At 31.8% G+C, this 12,771-nt stretch overlaps 1 protein-coding gene across 44 annotated transcripts in view; it reads left to right on the forward strand.

Annotated features, from left to right (window-relative positions):
• Nucleotides 1-12,771, forward strand: part of agbl1 (AGBL carboxypeptidase 1) — a 395,646-nt gene that overhangs the window by 264,477 nt on the left and 118,398 nt on the right. For 6 of the 44 annotated variants that reach the window (XM_073942892.1, XM_073942891.1, XM_073942898.1 and 3 more), the window contains 2 exons: nt 954-1,062; nt 2,628-3,307. The exons of 34 other annotated variants lie outside the window; for them this stretch is intronic. In XM_073942892.1, the coding sequence (XP_073798993.1) occupies nt 954-1,062; nt 2,628-2,714 (196 nt within the window). In that variant the 3' untranslated portion in view covers nt 2,715-3,307. Of the gene's footprint in view, nt 1-953; nt 1,063-2,627; nt 3,308-12,771 lie in introns of those variants that run through there. 4 more of the 44 variants (XM_073942896.1, XM_073942905.1, XM_073942903.1 and 1 more) reach the window with 1 other exon arrangement.

Raw genomic sequence — 12,771 nt, forward strand, 5'->3', positions numbered from 1 at the left:
AATGCTTGTGTGGGCTTAAAACCCAGATATGGCCTTGGATAAGAACTCGATGGGCTTGTTTGCTCGACTAAAGACACTGTAAAGCAAACCAACACTCGAGCAGTAAATCATGCTTTGTTAGTTCAGATGCAAAGATGGAGTTTAATTATGCCTGAAATTGAAATTGTTTGACCGCTGTGACTGGTTGGAGACTCAAAGGCTGCAATTGTGTAATTTCAGTTTTGGTGGGACAAGGGGGGACTTTAAAGGGTTTTTATTGGCCTTTTTATTGTTCTATTTTTAGTCGGCTTCAAATTTGGGAGTGTGTCTAATGCTAATCTAATGTGAAGCAAACACATATAAAGGACATATTTGGAAATATTTCACTCTTGTTTGAGCACTGTTTGTTTGAGAAATTAGTTGTTTGTGAGTTATGTTAATGATACAGAGTCATGATTAGTCGATTTTGAGGGACCTGACCAACCCAGGCTCATTCTATAAATGTAGCTCTATATACATTTCTGGAGACTGCAAAATTTGTCCCAGGAGATACGTTTTTTTTTTTTTTTTTTTGTAGTTTTTGTTTTTGCGAATCCACCAAAGGCCGCTGTGTACACTTTTTGAGTTCTCAAATTTCTCTCGCAAGTGCCATTCGCGCCTGCTGTTCTTGCGTAAACCCACCAAAGGCCACTGTTGACTGACTGTTTCACCGACTAAATGACTCACTGACAGACCGATCGACTGACCCACCCTCCTCCTTCCCTAAACCCAACCAATTGTATTGACTGACCCGCCCACACACGTCCCTAAACCCAACCAACAATTTCAAAAAGAAATCCTGAAAAAAAAGCCTTCGCCTGGTTTTTACCACATTTTTAGATTTTACCACATTCTCACTCTGTTATTTACTTGTTTATTTTATTTTTTGGATTCTGTTTTTGTCGTACTTGCTTTCTGGAACCGTTCTTCACCAGACTCGAGCCTCGTCATCGTGGTCAACTCCTCTCTGCGTCTCAAGTCTGCTGGAGTACATGGCGAAACACTGGACAAACTGGTTACAGCGGGAAAGCCGTCCATATGGAGGTAAGCGATCAACTGGTAAGTGCGAAAAGAAGCGGCATCATACCGCCCCATATCGTTCGTTTCAAAAAATAAATGCAGCCATGTGTACCTCTGGCTATGTATTTCGCTATCTCCAGAACGTATGTAGGGCTACGTTTTCAGAATGAGCCTATGTTGGACCTGATAGTATTAAAGACATTTTCTTTTTGTAATTCAGGCTAGCACTTGTTTATGTTTTGTTTTTTGCTTTGCTTTATTTGTATTTATTTGTTTTCATTATTTCTTACATTATTTTTTTGTTTGTATCTATTAGTATTTATTTTATTATTATTATTATTATTATTTATATTTTGTTTTGTTGTATACAGTATATATTCTTTATATTTGTGTTTGTTTTGTTTTGTTGTTTTGCTTTATTTGAATTTCATTGTTTTCATAATTTCTTATATTCTTATATCTTATGTGTTTTTATATTTAATTTTATTCGTTTTTATTTATATCTATTATTTTTATGTTGCTATTTTAATATATGTTTTTTATTATGTTTGCTTTTGTTTTATGTTATTTTGTTGTTTTACTTTGATTTAGTAGTTTAATCTTTTATGTATTGCCTATATCTTTTATGTATTCCTTTTTTATTTATTTATTCCTTTTATGATTTGCTTTATTTGTATTGATTGTTTTCATAAATTCTCTTATTTCTTATATTTGTGTTTTTAGATTTTAATTTAATTAGTTTTATATATATATATATATATATATATATATATATATATATATATATATATATATATATATATATATATATAGTCCTTATATTTTGTCTATTTTTTTTTTTTGCTTATTTTCATTTTTTTATGTTGTTTTTCTTTGTTGATTTAGTTTTATTCATTTTTCATTTGTTTTGGTTATTTTCGTATTTTCTTTTGTTTCTTATATTTGCAATTTTACATTTTTGTTTTGTTTTATTTTTCTATAGTTGTTTTACTTTTATTTTATTTATGTTATTCATTTTTTGTGTGCCTTGATTTTTATTCTAACTAAACCTCATATTACATCAAATAATGTTTCATTAATTGATTTGACATTCATTTTTCACAAGTGCTTCTCTTTCCCTTGCACAAAATGTAATAATTGACCAAGCAAGTCAATTTCAGCTGTGCCTTAGTTCATATGTTTTTTTTTAAATAAAATAAATATAAATATACAAATAAAAATAAATATACAAGATATAGTCAGAGTAATTGAGGCACAAGCTGTAAAGACTCCACCCGCTTATAGAAAGGGGGTGGTGTGCAGCAGCTCATTTGCATTTAAAGAGACGCACTAAACAGTGTATTTTCTTCCTCATAAAAGTGGGCATCTACAGAAAACTCCACAACAAAATTCCACTAAACCCTCAAGCTCTATTAAGTCTGGTGCAACATGTCGTCCATTAACGAGTGTTTATTTATAAATGTACTCTGTGACCGTGAGTCGTATTAGTGCTGATTCACTTCTGCAAGTTTTTTGACGCTCAAAAACTTACCGCTGACAGCTTTCAGGTAATAAAATAACCCAGCTAGGATATTCTTTACTTCTGTCAGGGACATGGAGTTCAGTGCTGTCATGCCAATGGAAATGATTCAGCTATTTGGCTTCAGCGTGGTCAAATACATGCTCTTGAGGCGTGAAGTACCCTTGCCCCACCGCAGACAGAACATTTGATGAAGTCTGACCTGTGCTGACGCAGATTTTGGGTTTATTCTCAAGGTAGAGTCTGTCTGGACAAACACAACACCTGCTGTACTGGAGGAACTGGACGTAATAGTGTGCCTTTCTTGCTTTTTGTGAGCACAATGTGGCTTTCATTTTTCTCCACATGCTTTTTGTTTTGTGTGTTTTTAATCTTGTAACAGAGTTTAAAGAATGAGATTTATTAGTATAAAATGTTTAGCATTGCAAAAGTGAATTCATTTTAACCGGGAATCATCACAGCATTTCAGATAAGTGCGAGTCATTTGACTTTTTTATTTGTTTTTCAGCTTTATTTTGAATGTATTTTTTTTTCTTTTTTAATGTTATCATTTTTTGTTTTGTTTTTATAGTTGAGTTTTAGTTTTAGGCATTTTTGTTTACATTTTATATTTGACATTTTAATATTAGTTAACAGATTTTGTTTTATTTGATTTATACACTGTATATTGTGACCATGCTATTACTCTGTTTATTAACTTGAATGGGGATTTTGGAGTTGAATAGCTGGCCAATAAATCAAATCAAATCACTTTTATTGCCACATCATCAGGAGCACGTGTGCTGTCATGAGTGAAAAGCATAGGTGCTGTCTCCAGATGCAGTGCAATATACAGATACAAATGCAACGACAGTGCAAAATACAGACAGTGCAAAATACAGACATATAAAACAACATACAACAGCATACTCCCAAAAAACAGGACAATGTAAAATTGGCAGTGTTGACAGCGATATGTACAATGAATAGATAAACACAAAATTGTAGGCAGTATTGTTGTAAGTATGAATCAGCTTCATAACATAACATTGCATTACATTACATTACATATATTTTAATAGAGTTTAATAGTTTATAATAGTAATAGGTTTAATAGAAGTTCGATACCTTAGCCGAATGGTGTTTAAAAAAAAACAAACAAAAAAAAAACATAAAATTACTTTTTTTTTGGAGTTCAATGCTTGGACATAAATTAATTAATTAATTAATATATATATATATATATATATATATATATATATATATATATATATATATATATATATATATATATATATATATATATATTAGTTTTTCTCATTAATTAATTAATTAATTAATATATATATATATATATATATATATTTATAAAATATTTTTATAATTAATATATTTAAATAACATATATTATAATAACTAATGTTATAGTCTTAATAAAATAAGATAATAATAAGTAAATAATAAATAAGTAAATAAATAAATACACTAATAAATACACTAATAAATAAATAAAAGTATATATATATATATATATATATATATATATATATATATATATATATATATATATATATATATATATATATATTATAATAACTCCTTTCAGTCTCAATTAGATAAAATAAATGTACATTAATTAAATATAATTAAATAAATAAATAAATATAATAGAAAATACAAAAAAATAGGTTAAAATATCTAAAATAAAAAATGTAAAATAAAAAATTTAAATATATTATCAATTTGGGGTCGCCACAGTGAAATGAACCGCCAACTTATCCAGCACATGATTTTTGCAGCGGATGCCCTTCCAGCTGCAACCCTTCACTGGGAAACACCCATACACAATCATTTACACACATACACTACGGACAATTTTACCCTATTCAACTGTGCCACATGTGTTTGAACTTGTGGAGGAAACCGGAGCATCCGGAGGAAACCCACGCGAACACGGGAAGAACATGCAAACTCCACACAGAAATGCCAACTGACTCAGCCAAGGCTCGAACCAGTGACCTTCTAGCTGTGATGCAAACGTTCTACCTACTGCGCCACCGCGTCACCCTAATAAAATAATAATAATGAAAAAATCAAATAACACTATATATATATATATATATATATATATATATATATATATATATATATATATATATATATATAGTTTTTTTTTTTTTTTTTTTTTAATTATATAATTGTGTTACCATAACATACCATAACATAACAAAACATATATATATATACATATATATATATATATATATATATATATATATATATATATATATATATATATATATATATATATATATATATATATATATATATATATATATATATTCTACATAGATAGGTCTCTAACTTGGGACACTCACATAAATTGGATTTTTTAAAAGCTTCACCAAAGACTTTTTTCTATGAAAGTTATGATTCTACGGCATTGACAAGAAATCATGTCCTTATTTTATCAGGCTATTTGAGAATGTCTTCAGGTATGGTCTACGTACATGATATGGCAATCTTTCTGTAAATCTAAAATCACATTTTTTTAATATCATCAGAATTGCTATAAGACTAATAGAATCAAAAACTTTTACTAGTATTCAAACACTTTACGAGCAATGCACTATAAATAAAGCGAAAATTATTTTAAACAATCCATCCCATGTACTCTTCCCTTTTTATTAACTTTAACCTTCTGGTAGAAGATACAGAACAGACTTAGGAACTTTTATCCCAGTGTCAATCAGACTGTTGAACTGTAATATTGTTGTTTTAATTATGTGATTTTGTCATAATTATTTACAATTATCAAATTTACTCTAATTTTATTGTCTTAAAATAATAATAATAATGAAAAAATATTTGTTATAATTTTGTTATTATTAATATAATATATTATAATAACAATTTTTTATAGTCTTAATAAAATAATTAAATGAAATTACAATAAATTAAAAAATAGCATGTATTTGTTCTACTATTATAATAAATATTTATTACCTTTTCAAAACTATATACTTAACATTTTATTTATTTTCCTCCAAATACTCAGATTAGCAAATTGAATGTGAATAGTTGATTAAATAGGTAGCTAACTTGCAAATAAGTCAACCCAATTGTAGCCAATAAGTTCCAGTTTTGCCTTTTTATATTTTATAAAAAAAAAAATTCTTCATATATTTGACTTTGTCTTATGATTTGTGTTCATCTTGTGCTAATACTTTACATTATTATTTTTTTATAGATAAGGGGTAGAGCATGACCCTATCTAAAGAGCCTCCCAATGACCAACATCCCCAAAACAGCCCGAAACTATATCTTTTCCAACAAGATTTCTTTGATGCTCGTCCCTCTGGAAGCAGCATTTGTTTAAACAGTCACTGTAATCTCCAGCGCACGTCCCATCTGTCCTATCAGCCTGTTTTTCGGCGCCTGCAGCCACTCGTTTCCAAACCCTGTTGTTTGTTTATTCCCTTCATTCATATGTTTTCCCTCAGACTATCAGAAATTAAACAAAAAGCATGTCAGGATGGTTTTACACTGCACCAAATCAGTAAAAAAATCAGTCATTGTGTGTCGCACATGAAACCATCACAGGTCTGGATCTGCTTCTGGTCCATGAACAGGAGCCTGGAGATGGTTGAGAGTAAAGCTGAGCTGTATTAAAATGTTTTGATGCATGGAGGCCTTCCAGCAGGCGACAGTGACATATTGTGGAGGCCCCTGTGGGCTTGAGGCAGACAGGTAGAAGACTAATGGAGCCGGGCTTCTGCTGTTCATCATTCTCAAGCTTAGGCTAACAGTGACCACAGCCAGCTTAACCTAAACCCAGCCAAGACCCCCACCATCTTTACATCTACTGCTCTGTTCTGTTCTGTTCTATTCTGTTCTTTCTTTCTTTCTTCCTTTCTTTCTTTTTGTTTGTTTTTTCTTTCATATATTTCATTTGTTAGTTTATTCCTTCCTTCCTTCCTTTTTTCCTTCCTTCCCTTCTTCCTTCCTTCCTTCCTATCTGCTGCTCATTAAGTTCCTTCCCTCTCATCAATCTTTCTTTCTTTTGTTCTTTCTTTCATTCCTATTATTCTTTCTTTGTTTTGTTTGTTCTTTCGTTCTTTCGTTTGTTCCTTCCATCCTTCCAACCTTGCGTTCATTCTTTTTGTTCTTCATTCTAAAAAATCTTTCTTTATTTTTTCTTTCCTATATTTCATTTGTTCGTTCTTTCGTTCGTTTATTCATTTGTTTGTTCGTTCTTTCCTTCCTTCCTATCTGCTACTCATTTTTTTTTGTTCCTTCTCATAAATTTTTCTTTCTTTTTTTCTTGCTTATTTTCTTTCTTTCTTTCTTTTTGTTTATTTGTTTGTTCTTTTCTATATTTCCTTCGTTCGTTCGTTCTTTCCTTTCCTTTCCTTCCTTCCTTTCTTCCTTCCTTCCTTCTTTCCTTCCTTCCTTCCTTCCTATCTGCTGCTCATTTTTTTTGTTCCTTCCTTCTCATCAATCTTTTCTTTCTTTCTTTCTTTCTTTCTTCCTCCCTTTCTTTCTTCCTCCCTTTCTTTCTTCCTTCCTGTATTTCATTCATTCGCTCGTTTGTTCGTTCGTTATTTCCTTCCTTCCTTCTTTCCTTCCTTCCTTCCTGTCATTTGTTCCTTCTTTCCAATAAATGTTCTTTCTTTCTTTCTTTCTTTCTTTCTTTTTTCTTCCTTCCTTTCTGTATTTCATTCATTCGCTCGTTTGTTCATTCGTCAGTTCCTTTCTTCCTTCCTTCCTTCCTTTTTGTCATTTGTTCCTTTTTTCCAATTAAATGTTCTTTCTTTCTTTCTTTGTTTCTTTCTTTTTGTTTATGTGTTTGTTCTTTCCTATATTTCATTTGTTTGTTTGTTCGTTCATTCATTTATTCGTTTGTTCGTTCGTTCCTTCCTTCCTTTTGTTATTTGTTCCTTATTTCCAATTGAATATTCTTTCTTTCTTTCTTTCTTTCTTTCTTTCTTTCTTTCTTTCTTTCATATATTTGTACTTTCCCATATTTCATTCATTAATTTTTTCATTCATTCATTAATTTATTCATTCCTTCCTTCCTTCCTTCCTCCCTTCCTCTATTTCATTTGTTCCTTCGTTCGTTCCTTCGTTCCTTCCTGTATTTGATTCATACTTTTGTTTGTTTGTTTATTCTTTCCTTCCTTCCTTCCTTCCTTCCTTCCTTCCTTCCTGTCGTTTGTTCTTTCTTTCCAATTTATTGTTCTTTCTTTTTTTCTTTCTTTTTTTTCTTTTGTACATTTGTACCTTCCTATATTTCCTTTTCATTTGTTCTGTCCTTCCTTCCTTTCTTCCTTCCCTCCTCCCTGTCCATATTTGTACCAGCATTGGGTTATGAATTTTTTTAAGTCTTGCCACTCATTTTAAAAAATTGTGGTCAGATTTATATATATATATATATATATATGTATATATATATGTATATATATATATATATATATATATATATATATATATATATATATATATATATATATATATATATATATATATATATATATATATATATATATTGTCTTAATGAAAGAGATCTTTTAATACAGTTTGTTTTTAGTTAAGTCCCTTAGTGTGTAATGTTGTGTTAGTAGTGCGTTACCTTTGTCCAAGAGAAATATGTGTAAGTTTGTTTAATATGTAAAACTCATTGGGCATAGAAACAGTAGATCCTATTGTCTCTTCAATTGGTGTAATATTTAGTGTGTAAACAAAGTGGAGACCTACACACACACACACACACACACACACACTTGTATATGGGGTTTACGAGGACTCTCCAAAGGTGTAATGTATTTTATACTGTAAAAAAAAAAGCTAACCTTACCTCTATCCCTAATAACCGAACCTCACAGTAAACCTGTTGCAAATTTTGAATGTCAAAATTTAAGAGGACAAAGGACATTACTTTGTAAACCACCTTAATAGAGAACAACTGGGTCACACCCATATCATTATACAATTTGCTAAACAAGTACACACAATTGCACACACACATACACACAAACGGCAAAGAAAAAGCTTTCACTCTGAAACAGTGGTAGAACTAAGTATAAAAGATTTTTTCCTCAGAAACTAAATTTTTTTTTAGTATGTAATCACAATGATGATTTTTAAGTGCCGGGCTGAACATTCATTTATTTTGAAAACATTTGGGAGATGTTCGCATCAATTTTGGTTTAAACTGACCTTTTCATTTTAAGAAAACAGCCGGCTGCACTATTTTCTTTATTTGCACACATTAAGGATTTACCCCTTATTGGGATTTTTCAGATTCTAATATGCCATAAAATTAGTCGACAATCAATTGACTTTCGAAGTGGACCAGTTCAATGGTCCTTTAGATTTTTCACATGTGGAGACTCTTGTCATTTGCTAATCTTTCATGTTGAGCTCTCATGTTTATAATCTGCTGGATGTCAAGCTTAAAGAGAAATAGACGATAAAGAGGAGTAAAATAAAGAGCAAAGAAAAGGTCATAATATAGAACACACAACCGAAAAGGTGTAGGGATTCAATTTTCACTCAGAAATTGGTGTAGCTTTGGGTGTAGAAACAGTAAAGACAATTTCCACTCAGTAATTGGTGTCGAATTTGTTGTAGAAACTATTTGGGCTCAAAAATGAGTGTAGAATTTTGAGATATAACCTGTTTTGATTTAGGAAAGGTTCTAAAAAATTATCAATGTCTGATATTTTCCAAAAAATCCATTTATTTCAGTTTTAGTTTTATTAATCAGAAATCATATGTCTGAACTTTTTATGATCTACCTTACCACAAACATTTATTGTTCTTGCTTTTCTGTTGGTCTGAGCACTCATTGGTATTTTTAAGAGACTTGGCTGCCATAATACTTTGTGAGTCAACAATCAATTGTGTTCTGAGTTGGGGCAGAAGGGTCCTTTAGATTTTTCACATGTGGAGACTCTTGGTAATCTCTCATGTTGAGCTCTCATGTTTATAATTTGCTGGATGTCACCTTAAAAGAGCAATAGTCAATGAAAGGGTATAAAATAGAGGGCGGAGGAAAGGTCATGGTTTAGAACACACAATGGAGAAATACTGTAGATTTCCCCCTATTTCCCCCTTAAATTGGTGTAGATTTTGGTGTAGAAACAGTTTTCTTTTAGTAATTGTTATAGAAAACATTTGCACTTCAAAACTAGTATAGAAATGGTGATGTTGATATTCAGGAATGGGTGTAAAATATGATTTAGAAACAATTTTCAGAAAGTTCTATCCTTTGGTAGAAACCAAAGGATAAAATATGCACTGAGTAGTTTTCACTTGCTAATTGGTGTAAAAGTAGGTGTAGAAATCATTTTCACTCAGAAATGGAATTGCTTTTAGTATAGAATTCACAATAAAAGAGTGTAGACTTTTTTATGTAGTTTATTTTGGTTTCAGTTTTTACTGACAAGAAAGAACCAGCTGCAGTGTTAATGCTCTGTCTTATTGCTATCTGAACACAATCATTTATTGTTTATTTTTCGGTTGGATTTGGTAATTCTTGCTTTTTTAAAGACAAAGACAGAAATTAAGAATTAGGTGCAAAAAATTAAATGTAAAACAATTTACACTCAGGAAGTTTGTATAGAAAGTATTTAGGCTCGGGATTTGATATATAAACTCTTTTCATTGAGAAATATTATAGAACTATTTTTAGAAAGAAAAAAAAGAAAGACAGAATGATCGATCGATGGGAAGGAAGAAACTAAAGAACAAATGCATTCAATATAGGAAGAAAGAAAGGAACGAATGAAATGTAGGAAGGGACAAACAAACTAACAAACAAAAAGCAGAAAGAAAGAAGTAGCGAAAAAAAGAACGATTGATGGGAAGGAAGGAACAAAAGAACAAATTAATGTTTAAAATATAGGAAGGAAGGAAGGAAGGAAGGAAGGAAGGAAGGAAGAAAGGAAGGAAGGAAGGAAGGAAGGAAGGAAGGAAGGAAGAAAGGAAGGAAGGAACAAGGAAGGAAAGAATGAACGAATGAACAAACTACTGAAATATAGGAAAAAACCAACTAACAGAAAGAAAGAAAGAAAGAAAGAAAGAATGAAAGAAAGAAAGAAAGAGAATGATTGTTGAGAAGAAAGGAACAAAAGAACGAATGAATGTATGAAATAAAGGAAGGAAGGAAGGAAGAAAAGAAAAGAAAGAATGAATTAACGAACAGGAATATAGGAAGGAACAAACAAAGAAGAAAAAGAAAGAAAGAAAAAAAATGATCAATTGGAAGGAAGAATAGAAAGAACGAACGACAGAGAGGATAGAAGAAAGGAAGGACGAAGCAAACGAACGAACAAACAAACAAAAGCAAAAAAAAAAAAATATATATATATATATATATATATATATATATATATATATATATATATATATATATATATATATATATATATATATTATTTATTATTATTATTATTTTTTCAACAACAGGCTGAAAACATAGTGAAATCATGGAGCCGCAACTGCTTTTCTGTTACTAGACTACTTTTGGAAACATCATCGGTTGGGTTTAGGGATGGGGGGTAAGTGGGTGTGTAAGTTGATCAGTCAGTCAGTCGGCAGCAAGCTGGCCTAGCCAGCTGAAGTGTACATTGTGCCCTCTGGTGGATTTATGCAAGAAGAGGATGCGCAAGAGAAATTTAAAACAATCAAAAAGCGTATGCAGCGGCCTCTAGTGGATTTGCAAAAACTGCGAGCAGACATACCTCAATTTATGTATTTCACTGTCCACAGAAATGTAGACCTGGGTATGGAGCCTGGGTTGACCTTAGACACCATGAGAGTCAACAACAAATGGTCTTTTGAGGTTGATGTCCTTCAGATGGTCATATTTTTCACGTGTGGAGACATTTGGTAATCTCTCATATTGAGCTCTCATATTTATAATCCTCTGTACAGTGTGTCACACTAAAAAAGAAATACACAATGAAGAGGTGTAAAATCAAGGGGGAAGGAGAGTTCACGCTCAACCTCAGAAGCCTTCTCATCCCAAACGAATGACCTAAAAACATCTATCTAAATGCTTTTCAGTTTGCCGTAAGCGATCGAACCCAGAGGTGTGGAGATGATCCACAGTCCTGATCCGATAAAAAGAGCTCAATCACGGACATCAGTTGATTTATTTAGAAACGGATGTCACTATCCATACGGCGCATGGTAAATTAAACGTAACCAACACCTTGAAGTGCGGTATCTCCGGGGAGCAACGCTTGATCCGTATCGAGCGTCTGACCTTCTGCTTTATAATCTGTCCATTTGTGTTCCACACCTTGTATTCGAGAGCAACCACCCTGTTTTATCAGCGCTGATGTATGTTGATTATTTTTTTTAAGCGACCATAAATTCCGGCTATTGATTATCAATGGTTACTACACAGAAGATGTCGATGGGATTCTAATGGCTTGTATAGAGGCAGCTGTGTTGCTTATTAAAGATGCAGAAAGACAGGGCGAAATGTCAGTTAATCTGATGAACACGTGGGGGGAATTGTAAAAGCCTTTTTTTTTTTTAGGTACCACTTGTCACATATTATTTTCAGGAGCATAAGGCACTGAATTAAAGGGAGAGTTCTGTTAAGAAATAATAATAAAAAAATAATAATAATGGGTGTAAAATATGATTTAGAAACAATTTTCACATAGAAACCAAAGGATAAAATATGCACTGAGATGTAGTTTTCACTTGCCAATTGGTGTAAATGTAGGTGTAGAAATCATTTTCACTCAGAAATGGAATTGCTTTTAGTATAGACCTTTTTCTTGGAACGCAAAATTACCCATTATGCTTTGCGTGTATGCGCAAGGAGAATGCGAAGAACTTCCGGTCGGCAGCTGATGCATGTACACAGTCACATTTGAACAGCTTTGAAACGATAGTTTTAATCTATTTGACCTGCTTTTATTCTCTTTGAACTAATACTGTTGTCCATCAACACCATCTCCTGGACTGATCATTTAAAGAAATGCGATCTAATAGGATGGAAAACAGCTGCTGTGAGGCATTTTCCCCTCGTTGTCAGACGGCATCTTCTGCAGTTTAAATGAAGCCTTGTCATCGCTAAAGTCAACATTTTCTCTTTATTTCAAATATATAACCAGCCCAAACAAATGTAGTTCACCAAAATGTTTGACACACACACATAGCCTGTACTGTGCCACTGACACACTGATTTAATAACTGTGACAAAGTGAAAA

Source organism: Danio rerio, chromosome 25 (genome assembly GCF_049306965.1).
Source record: "Danio rerio strain Tuebingen ecotype United States chromosome 25, GRCz12tu, whole genome shotgun sequence".
In the NCBI taxonomy this organism is placed as follows: Eukaryota; Metazoa; Chordata; class Actinopteri; order Cypriniformes; family Danionidae; genus Danio; species Danio rerio.